Consider the following 11,626-nt stretch of genomic DNA (forward strand, 5'->3'; position numbering starts at 1 on the left):
TCACGTTGGTGTGACCGACATATTTTTGCAATTTTCCTCCCTGACCATCAACACCGATGCACTCTGGACCCAGCCGAGCGCATCCAGGTGTGACATGGAGGAGATAATGAATACATTAGTAGTGGGAGGAATGTTCCTTCTTTCCTCCCTTCCTTCATTCCGTCTGTCCTTCCTCCCTCCCTCCTTCTATCTTTCTTTCCTTCCTCTCTCTTTCCTCCCTTCCTTCTTTCCTTCCTCCATCCCTGTTTCTTCTTTCCTTCCTCCCTTCTTCTTTCCTCTGTCCTTCTTTGCTTCCAAAATATACTTTTAAGACACCTCAAACTTTAATATACATCAAAACTGTCAGGGCCCGGTAGTGTTGTAGTGTAGTTTTTGTCTTGTCTACTTCCTGTTTTATTTTGGTGTGTTTCCCTTGTCTTGTCTAGCTTCCTGTTTGCCTCCCTTCCCCTGATGTGTTACACCTGTGCCTCGTTATTATCCAGGGTATATATGTGGTGTGCTCTTTCCCTTCTGTGCCACATCGTCTTGTCAGTTTTGTGTCATAGTTCCAGCGTTCATATATCAATATATCTTCTAGTGTTATTAACCAGTTTTGCCGTTTGGATCCCGAGTATTACCTAGTGATTTTGTACTTCTGACCTGTGTTTTGGATTTCCCGGTTTTTGACTTTCGGACTGCTTAAACGACTTGAGAACTCTTCGTCCCTGTGTCCCTGTCTCTGCATTTGAGTCCACCTGGTCTGTGTCTGATAGTACGATCTGGCCAAGACATGGACTCAGCAGAGGCAGATCCTGTTCGTGCTGTGTTACGGGCAAAAGGACAGAAGACTCAGAACCAAATTATGGACCCAGCAGACAAAAACTAGACCTACCAAAATACATTACAACACTACCGGGCCCTGACAAAAACATGTGCAAACAATAATATAGAGGATCATTAATACACTTCAACTCCTCTTTAGTTCAACTCCTCCCCTGCATATTTGAGTCTTCAGTTTTGCTTTTGCTTGGGCCACATATAGCCCAATTTGACCTGTGAAATTATTGCATAATAACCTATAAATAATATATAACTTTACTATAATAAACCATCTATTTATACAACAGAGCAGCCTGAGATGTCTACGGAAAATTAGTTCAATATCGACAATATTAAGTCTCAGTCTTTTACAGATTATGTTAAACACAAGCTGTTGATTAATGATGAATATATGAATGTTTTCAATATATATTCATTGCTTTTTTTCAGGGGATTATTTTCTGTTAAGCATTTTACATGAAGTAGACTCCTCATAGTTTCACTTGCACATGAAACCTGGCATCATACTCTCTGGTTTGACACTCCTGCTCTAAATATTTAACTGCTGAATGAAGTCATCCAGACTGTGCTGACTGTGTGTAAAGAAAGCAGGACTGTGTTTATAATGAACGTGTTTTATTTGTTCACAGCATTCAGGATGATAATGTAGATTTACACTCATGTGGAGGATATTATTTAGTAAGAATCTTTCGCATTATTAATAAAATGGTGTTTTTATTTTCATGTCAATCTGCAATAAATGGAAAAACATGAAGCAAAACCTAAAGAGGTCAAACGTAGCATCAATGAAAGGTGTTTTGTGATTTCGGAGACGTTTCCATACTCACGCATCTGCTGACTGAAGCCATGAAAACTGTCCTCCATTTACGATAAGAAGAAGTCTACGACGGAGTATCAGGGCCAGGCAAAAAAAAAAAAGTCTAGCAAAAGAAAAAAAACAAAACATTTTCTTTTTTTTTGTACCAGACTTTTTTTTCTTTTTTTTTTGTATCGGATTTTTTTTTTTCTACCGGACTTTTTTTTCTTTTGTACCAGATTTTTTTTTATATTAATTTTTTTTTTTGTACCGGAATTTTTTTATAATTTTTTTGTACCGGCATTTTTTTTTTTTTTTTTTTTTTTTGTACCGGCCTTTTTTTTTTTACCGGACTTTTTTTTCTTTTGTACCAGCATTTTTTAATATATTTTTTTTTTTTTTTTTTTTTTTTTTAGCGGACGTTTTGTTTTTTTGTACCGGATTTTATTTATTTTTGCCTGGTTTTCTTTTTTTGCCGGGCCCTAATACTCCATCATAGAAGTCTGAGCACGTTTTACCCCAAATGCAATTTCGTGCCAAAATGAGCACCGAAATTGCACCTCGCCGCCTAATCTGCATAAACACAACCTCCTCCTCCTGTGTGAGCGTTAGTGAAATTAACCAAACAGGCTCAGATGCACAAGTAGAACAAGCAGTACTCGTGCTGAGAAGGTCAATTGTATCTTCAACTCTTTCCATTGCTTTCGCTTCCTCTGATACTTCCACTCAGTGCTCACTCTTGACTTTACAAATTGAATGAATGAATATTTTATCTCCACCTGTTTGCAGTTGTTGATGGTTTCAGCTTCACCTTCCTCCTGTTTGACTGCTGTTTTATTCATCATGCTCTGATTCTGGACTCAGGACATATTGGTCCACCAAGTGTTTCGCCAATATTAGCCGTTAGCTCTTTTGGCACTGATATAAGTTTTAATAACACATATTTACAAACTGAAGCAACTCACACAGAAACTGGACAGATACAAAGAGATGCATCAAATCCCATTTTAATAGCCGTGCCATGAGCAGGTGTCAGGTGTGTTTATGGTGTTTTTGTTGCTCTGAAAGGCTTCATAGTGCAGATTTAATGACACACAGGTGATGCACTGTTAGCCTAACATGCTAAACCCAATGAAAGAGCAGTGAGCGTTAACATATAATTAAAATAGTTATTATTAAAATTAAAATAAGTTCTATTTCAAATCAAACATCTTGAGATATAACCTTTTTTCCCCCTTTTTATTCCCATCAAACATGCAACTTTTATCCTCCCTTTTTAGTTTGACTGTAAATATAAAGCATAAAGGTTTAAATTATCGATTCTTTTTAGCCAACTTCATTCCAGTTTATTACCTCAAGTTTTACACATATAATATAATATATTATAAGATATATTCCTCTATACGTCCCACGATGGGGACATTTACAGTAGATTAAGTAGAAACAGCATCAATAAAAATAATGAAGAACAATAAATAATAAATAATAAGCAAGAAAAACAATATTAGCAAAATATATAGTAAAACATAGTAAGTTGGTAATTGTATGGTCATTTAACCCTCCTGTTGTCCTCAGGTCAAGGAAGGAAGGAAGGAAAGAAGGAAGGAAGTAAAGATGGAAGGAACTAAGTAAAGAAGGAAGGAAGGAAAGATGAAAGGGAGGAATGAGGAAATAAGGGGGGAAGGAAGGAAGGGAGGGAGGAAATAAGGAAGGAAGGAGAAGGGAACAAAGAAAGAGGGAAGGAGGGGAAGAACGAAGGAAAAATTCAAGAAAGAGGGAGGAAGGAAGACAGTAAGGAAAGGAAGGAAGGAATGAAGTAAAGATGGAAGGAAGGAAGGAAAGATGAAAGGGAGGAATGAGGAAAGAAGGGAGGAAGGAAGGAAGGGAGGGAGGGAGGAAAGAAGGAAGGAAGGAAGGAGGAGGGAGCAAAGAAAGGGAAGGAGGGTAAGAACGAAGGAAAATTCAAGAGGGAGGAAGGAAGGAAAGAAGGAAGACAGTAAGGAAAGAAGGAAGGGAGGAAGGAAGGAAGGAAGAAAGGAAGGAAGTAAAGATGAAAGGAAGGAAGGAAAGATGAAAGGGAGGAATGAGGAAAGAAGGGAGGAAGGAAGGAAGGGAGGGAGGGAGGAAAGAAGGAAGGAAGGAAGGAGGAGGGAGCAAAGAAAGGGAAGGAGGGTAAGAACGAAGGAAAATTCAAGAAAGAGGGAGGAAGGAAGGAAAGAAGGAAGACAGTAAGGAAAGAAGGAAGGAAGGAATGAAGGAAAGAAGGAAGGAAGGAAGTAAAGATGGAAGGAGGGAAGGAAAGATGAAAGGGAGGAATGAGGAAAGAAGGGAGGAAGGAAGGAAGGAAGGAAGGAAGGGAGGGAGGGAGGAAAGAAGGAAGGAAGGAAGGAGGAGGGAGCAAAGAAAGGGAAGGAGGGTAAGAACGAAGGAAAATTCAAGAAAGAGGGAGGAAGGAAGGAAAGAAGGAAGACAGTAAGGAAAGATGGAAGGGAGAAAGGAAGGAAGGAAGAAAGGAAGGAAGGAAAGATGAAAGGGAGGAATGAGGAAAGAAGGGAGGAAGGAGAAGGGAGCAAAGAAAGAGGGAAGGAGGGGAAGAATGAATGAAGAATTCAAGAAAGAGGGAAGAAGGAAGGAAAGAAGGAACAGTCAAAAGAGTTAATAAGAGATGGGGTCAATTTGACCCTGGAGGACGACAGGAGGGTTAAACATGTCATGTGATGCAACTTCAGTTCATTTTAACTATAAATATTAATAAGACTACTACAGTAAAATGCAGATTAACATCCAGGAACATTATAAACACTGCTGACTATCCCTGTAACAAAGCCTTTGATCTAGTTTTGTCTCAGTCTTGTTATATTAAGAGTCGCAAGAAATAAGATTTAAATACAGAAGAAATGTTTGAAGTGACAACATGCAACTTTTAATAATAATAAATGAATTATTGCTTCTGACAGGAAGCTCTGACAGTTTAGCTCTTTAAATTATGAGCAAAGAAAAAAAGATAAAAGACAAAAGACAAAAAAACACATTTCAGCCTAAATAACGAGCTTCACATTCACCTGCCAGCATATTTAGACGGATAAAGAGTCATAAACACTACAAAAAACAAAAGCTTTGCACTTTCCCAGCAAATTCTGACTTAAACACTTCCATTAAAATTGATTTTCACCTCTTCAATTTGATATAGAAATCTCTCGCATCCACAGGGTTGGTAGTCACACTTTTTACTTTCTTTTGAATTCCTCATAAACAGTATACTGAATACATTCTCTTTTAATTTGTAATGAAAGCCTAAAGTGTCAGGTAGGAATAGAGAGGTCTTACTCTCCTTCAGCTGATTCTGTTCTAAAGATATGAGCCGTCGAATATGTCTTGTGCACTTGTGACAACCATCCCTACTATGAGGTTCGTAGTAAGACATCATGGAGGTTGGTAGTAAGACATCATGGAGGTTGGTAGTAAGACATCATGGAGGTTGGTTGTCCCTGTGTTATTTTAATGAGGGAAAATAAAAAATTTAGACAATCTTAAAAAAGTATTTAAAATGTTTAGTTTCATTGAAATACAACAATCTAACACATCTCCTGCACCAAGAGAATGTAAATCATTCCTATAAGAGCATTTTTTGTCCCTATATAATAATATTATACAGTTTCATCTCTGACTGCTCTGAGCTTCACATCTGGAGGAGTCTGACCCTTGTTTGTCTTCCTGACAAAGTTCCTGCTCATTTTGTTAACTTAAAAGAAAGAAAGAACTAGATATATGACACCATATATGTATAAACCATGTTACGACCCCTCCCTTTCTGCTAGCATCATGCAGCTGATTACTTCCTGCAGGAGTTAGCAGAAAGGGAGGGTCGTTAGGGCAAGGTGCTCACACCTGGTTAGGCCTCTACCCAAGGTGATATAAGCCAGCCTGGTCTCATTGTCTCTCTCTCTCTCCTAGGCTCCACGCCGCTACAGGTTCTTGGTTCTTGGTTCTTTTTAGGCGTTTTCCTTTTACACTCAACAGCAGCACACACATCTCACTCATCCATACACTACATTCACCACTGATGCCACTACTCTCCACACCTCATGCTTTTTGTAAATATAATTGTTTAAGTTATAATAAAACCTTTTCATTTAGCACTTTCAATCCTGACTTGTCTCCCCTCCTTGTCACATATGTTGAGCCAGTTTGTGACAACCAACATGTGACAACCAACCCCGAAGAGAATGTGACAAACTTCCCCAACTGGGATTTTTTTGCTACCAGCAAAGCGAACAACCACATGTTTTGATTTACCTACCTAACTATCGCTCTCTCTTCATACTGTTTAATGGTAATGATGTTTTATTTTAAACTCATTGTGTAAAAGAAGAGAAACACTGAAGAGTTGGATATTTATATTCTCACATAAAAAACATTAAACATCCTCTCACCTCAGTGTCAAGCAGTTTACTCCAGAAATGATCTCTGAAGTAACATCTCACCTAAATTCGGAAACATTCAGTGCCAAAGCTTTTTAACAACAGCGCCCTCTAGAGACTGACATCTGATGAATGTGACGACCAACCCCGTTCTCCCCTACCGTTGGGTACCGATACCAAACACTGGGTTACTGGTATCGGTTCAAATGTGAAAGGAACCCAACCCTAATCACGATAGACGATATCTAATCTCATATTACGATATCGATATAATATTAATATATTGCCCAGCCATACTTCAGGCTTTCAGTGTAGAGAACCTGATAAATAGAAGACATGATGTGCATAAAAGCAACAGAAAACCATCCATGTTGCCCATATCTAAATCCAGCACTGCTTCTGAGAATAATATTCCATAAAAGTTGAATAATATCACTGAAAACAGCCGGAAGACGTGATCACAAAGGTCAGTCTAAACACCGAGCCGCTGTGTAATAACTCAAGTGTTTGTATTGTGTTCGTATTATTCTGTCAGCTGCACAATAAACACAGAACTGTCTCTGCTGCTACTTCACTTCCACCAAGGTGAGTCTCCTTTTACATATAAAAGAAAGGAGAAATTCATCCAGTGTTGCAGGATGATGGATGATCCGAAGAGCTTTGCTATTCTCAAGTTTGACAACTGTAATTACAATTCTCCATTATTATTCCCTCCGATTACCTTTAGAGGACTGAAATGCATCGGAAAAAAGCTCGACACATGATTTAAAGGAAGAGTACAGCGGAGTATTAGGGCCAGACTTAAGGCCCATTTATGCTCAACGTTAAATACAGATACGGACGGAGCCTTCTGTCCGTGCTCCGCGTTCATTTCGTCCGTATTTCTGCAGGTTTCCATAAAGCTTACGGATATGGGCCAAACGGAGCAGTACCACCGGGAACCATGGGGGGGCAGTGTTGCTGTCACTACCCGATACGTCGAACGAGCTGTATCCAAGGCGAGAGGAAGCCGCTTTAAGCACATTTCTACTCGGAACTCTCTATCGATTGTGCATCTTGCTTTGTCCGTATTTATCTATCTATAACATTGACGCCAGTTAAATATTCCCTTAAAGCTGCAGTTGGTAAGTCTTATAAAAGTAACTTTTTCCCATATTTGCTAAGACTGTCACTATGTAAAGACAGCATTACATGAAACTAGTAATCTGTAAAAAAAAAAAACAGGCTCATTTAGCCCCATCTACTGCTCCTACTGCAAATTGGCAAATTGCCAGAATCCAACACGACCGGACAACAAGAACCAATCAGATCCAGGATGGTGTCTGATGGAGTGTCTGACAGGTTTTTCTGAGGAGAGAAGTGTTACATACATCATGGAGCTGGCAGATGCCCTCAATTACTGCCACACCAAGAAGGTGATCCACAGGGACATCAAACCAGAGAACCTTTTACTGGGGGCCAACAGGGAGCTGAAGATTGCAGACTTTGGCTGGTCTGTTCACATGCCCTCCTCCAGGAGGTCCACTCTGTGTGGAACGCTGGACTACTTGCCACCAGAGATGATTGAGGGAAAAACTCATGATGAGAAGGTGGATCTGTGGAGTCTGGGTGTCCTTTGCTATGAATTCCTGGTTGGACATCCCCCATTTGAAGCAAAAACTAACGAGGACACCTACCGCAGAATATCAAGGGTGGAGTACACTTACCCTCCGCAGACCAATTTCACTGCTGGAGCCAAAGACTTGGTTGCCAGGCTGCTGAAGCACAACCCCATGCATAGTTTGCCCATTGAGGGAGTCCTATGTCACCCTTGGGTGGTTGAGTACTCCATCAAAAAGCCCAAGGCCTGGAACAGTGAAGAGCGTAGCCAATGAGTATTTCTGTTCCTCTCCATCAAGCATCTTGGAGATGTGAAGGTGAAGCATTGCGGTCAGAGCGTGGCTGGCCAGTGTGGAGTATAAACACGAGTTTGCAGCTGATTTGAGAATCTGCTTTTACTACAAATCACTTCACTTTACGTGGATGTTTCTGTCTGCAGAAATATTACGACTTTATTCTGGTAACATTACGACTTTATTCTCGTAACATTATGACTTTATTCCTGTAATATTACAACATTTGTCCTCTTAGTATGGCCCTAATACTGCGTCGTAGAAGAGGAAGAAGAAGAAGAAAACTAAAGAAAGGTTCTGGGAGAAGCAGCAGCTGTTCCTGCTCCAGTGTGTTGAAAGCTTGATGAAAACAGTGCTGCACTTGACTACCAATCCAGCACCTTTGGGGGAGAAAAAAGTGGGTGTTAGGTTCTGAATGAGCTTGATATCCAGTGAATGAGAAATAAACGCAGCTCTTAAGTAGCTGTCAGCGACGCGAGCCGAGCCGAGCGGCAGCTGCGTTACGCTTCACTCAGAGCTTTCTGAAGCAGCTGAATGCCGGCGATGTCGAGGTTATTGAATGAATGGAGTAAATGCTCACATAAATGCATGACAGATTACATTCTCATTTGACACTGTAGACATTTAGCTGACACTCTAATCGAGAGGGATTTAAAGCAGAGTGGAGCAAAGCGGCAGAATCACCTTCAACTGTGACTTTACTCGAAGATAAAACATTAAAATGAGGATGTAATGATGATTAATTGGTGCTAAAAATCACATAAAATACACATTACACCTTTTTAATGATGGGAAAAACTTTGTAATCATCAGGGGGGAAAAGAAACATCAGTAGGAAGAAAATAAATTACTTTTTTTATAAATAGTCACAGTGTTTATAAACTGTGTCTTTAACTTATATATTTGTGTTTTTAGCAGTTAAATTAGTTTAAATTGTTTATTCTACGAGTGTTTTTAAGTTAATTCTCATTTCAATTGACGTGAATATTAAGAAATGATAATAAAGAATCTTAACCCTCCTGTTGTCCTCGAGTCAAGGAAGGAAGGGAGGATGAAGGAAGGAAAGATGGAAGGATGGAAGGAAAGATGGAGGGAGGGAGGAAAGAAGGAACAAGGAAGGGACGAAGGAAGGAAGGAAGGAAGGAAGGAAGGAAGGAAGGAAGGAAGGAAGGAATGATGGATGGGAGGAAGAAGGAAGGAAAGAAAGAAAGAAGGAACGAAGAAGGAGGAAGTAAAAGATGGAAGGAGGGAAGGAAGGAAGGAAGGAATGAAGGAAGGAATGATGGAAGGGAGGAAGAAGGAAGGAAAGGAGTAAGGAAAGAAGGAAGGAAGGAGGGAGGAAGGAAAGAAGGAACGAGGGAGGGAGAAAGGAAGGAAGGAAAGGAGTAAGGAAAGAAGGAAGGAAGGAGGAAGGAAAGAAGGAACGAGGGAGGAAGGAAAGAAGGAACGAGGGAGGGAGGGAGAAAGGAAGGGAGGAAGGAGGGAAAGAAGGACAGAGGAAAGAATGAAGAGAGGAAGGTAGGGGGAGGAAATAAAGAGAGAAGGAGGGAGGGAAGAAAGAAGGAAGGAAGGGAGGAAGGAAGGACGGAAGGAAGGAAGGGAGGAAAGAGAGAGGAAGGAAAGAAAGAGAGAAGGGGACTAGTCACCAAGCCTGTCCTCCTCCTCCTCCTCCTTCTCCTCCTCCTCCTTCTCCTCCTCCTCTTCCTCCTCATCCTCCTTCTCCTCCTCCTCCTTCTCCTTCTCCTTCTCCTCCTCCTCTTCCTCCTCATCCTCCTTCTCCTCCTTCTCCTTCTCCTCCTCTTCCTCCTCCTCTTGCTCCTCCTCCTCCTCCTCCTCCTCCTCCTCTCATTAGTATTCATGTGCTCTCTCCATCCCTGCTGTTACAGTATTAGTGTTTCAGGGCTTCACTCATCACGTTCTTCCCGGCTAATTTTGGATCATCATGATGAAAAATCACCAAGGCGGCACCAGAGCCTCTCTGTGTGTGTGTGTGTGTGTGTGTGTGTGTGTGTGTGTGTGTGTGTGTGTGTGTGTGTGTGTGTGTGTGTGTGTGTGTTATACCTTAAAACACATAAAGAATCCCTTCTCTTCACATTAATTCATGCTGAAGAACCTACAAGTGAAGATAGGTTATTTTATTTAAGATACAACAAGCGCTGCACAAAAGTTTAAAGGCATTAAAAGTAAAGTTTGGACATTTTTATTTTATATATTCATAGTTTTTATTGATCGGTGAACTTGATCCAAAGTTGAGTGAACAGCAGAAACAGTGTTATCAGTGAGCAGCTTTGTCTTTAAGCCTTTACATACTGTTCAGGGTCTAATTTGACCCATTTTTACATTTGAGAGAAGACAAAAAACTACTTAAAAATTGTAATTTAAGCCAGAAATTTGGTGACTCTTCCTAATCTGACCAAGAATATACAAAATGGGAATATTTAAACTTCCTAAAATAATGTTTTTTATGCAGCTGATATCCATTTTTTTGTTGAGTGTTTGCACCACAAACAAAACTACCATTTATTCACCATTCATCATCATTATACTAGCCCGGGTAAACTCATGCTCTCATTCCAGCGATATTCTACTTCACTCTGAAAGTTAGCATGAAGATAGGGAACCAATCACAGAACAGGGGAGGCGGGCTCAAGGCGATGACGCCCTTAGAGCGACTCTGTTTACATCCAGCATGGCGGCCACGGAGCTGCAGCAACCGCTCCAAGCAGCAGTAGATTGTGTGCTAAATAAATAAACTGGAAGTTCACTTAGAAAATAGAACAAAAACTTGATTTCCTTCATAAACAGGAAGTGTTCACGCTGCTACAGGTTCTGAATACGTCATCACTTCCTCGTATTTGAGGCGGGATCAATGAATGTCGATCAAAGCATCATATAAGCAACAGTTTGTTAATTACATTTTGATTTCTTTCCATGTTTTCGAGCAGCTGCATTGAGTAAAAAACACTGAATTCACGAGCAAGGACCAAACCACCAATGAGATACAAATTTATTAACAAGATTTGAATGAATCGTTTGTGCTCTTGATGCGGTGTGGAGAGACCGTATGAACGATCCGCTGCTGCGCCCGGGCAGCGAGGACCCCCTTGGAACCTATGAGAAAGGAGAGAAGAACAGAAAGAGAGGGCGGGGGGGCGGGGGAACTCGAATACGAGAGCGAAAGAGGGGGAAGAGGGGTTAGGCTGGTTTATATAGGAGCCGGAAGGGGTGTAATTGGGGTGTGTTCCCGCTCCTGAAACTGCGCTTATCAAGCTTCGATTTAGGGGAATCGGTTCATGGCTTTGCTTCAACTGTGTGATACCCTTACGAAAATCTTTATCCGACCATCTGATTGGCTGTCAGAAGCCGTTAATCGCCTCTCATCCCCCCACTGTACAAAGAGAGTAAACCAGTTTATCAGTGAGCAGCTTCGTCTCCTGCACAGTGTTTCAGGTTTTACTCGGCAGGTCGGTTGTTGAAGTCGTCACATTCCTTCTTCTTCTTCTTCTTCTTCTTCTTGATAATGAAGATAGCTCTTTATATTTGGGCTCGTTGTCATGGTGCAGGTTAACTCTGGGACCAATCAGACGCCTTTATGATGGAGTTACACTACAGAGAAGAATCTAAACATCTGTTGCTTATATAATTTGGTTTCCTTCTTTCCTCCCTCCCTCCCTTCCTTCCTTCCTTCCTTCCTTCCT

General features: G+C 40.8%; 3 protein-coding genes across 3 annotated transcripts in view; 2 read left to right on the forward strand and 1 right to left on the reverse strand.

Moving 5' to 3' along the window:
- The window catches only part of ncoa1 (nuclear receptor coactivator 1), a gene marked incomplete at its 5' end in the record, with an annotated part of 164,152 nt that overhangs the window by 57,134 nt on the left and 95,392 nt on the right, over positions 1-11,626 (reverse strand).
- Positions 7,362-7,910, forward strand: LOC133998000 (aurora kinase A-B-like). The gene has a single exon (XM_062437738.1). The coding sequence runs from the start codon at positions 7,362-7,364 to the stop codon at positions 7,908-7,910; it is 549 nt and encodes a 182-aa protein (XP_062293722.1).
- Positions 8,472-11,626, forward strand: part of LOC133998001 (protein FAM184A-like) — a 27,541-nt gene continuing 24,386 nt past the window's right edge. The window contains exon 1 of the mRNA XM_062437739.1: positions 8,472-8,479. Within this exon, the coding sequence (XP_062293723.1) occupies positions 8,472-8,479 (8 nt within the window). The remainder of the gene's footprint in view (positions 8,480-11,626) is intronic.

The sequence above is a fragment of the Scomber scombrus genome, chromosome 17, assembly GCF_963691925.1.
Source record: "Scomber scombrus chromosome 17, fScoSco1.1, whole genome shotgun sequence".
NCBI classification, from domain to species: domain Eukaryota; kingdom Metazoa; phylum Chordata; class Actinopteri; order Scombriformes; family Scombridae; genus Scomber; species Scomber scombrus.

Excerpts from the sequence above, each read along its gene's own strand:
- LOC133998000 (XM_062437738.1), top strand. The coding sequence starts at position 7,362 with ATGGAGTGTCTGACAGGTTTTTCTGAGGAGAGAAGTGTTACATACATC.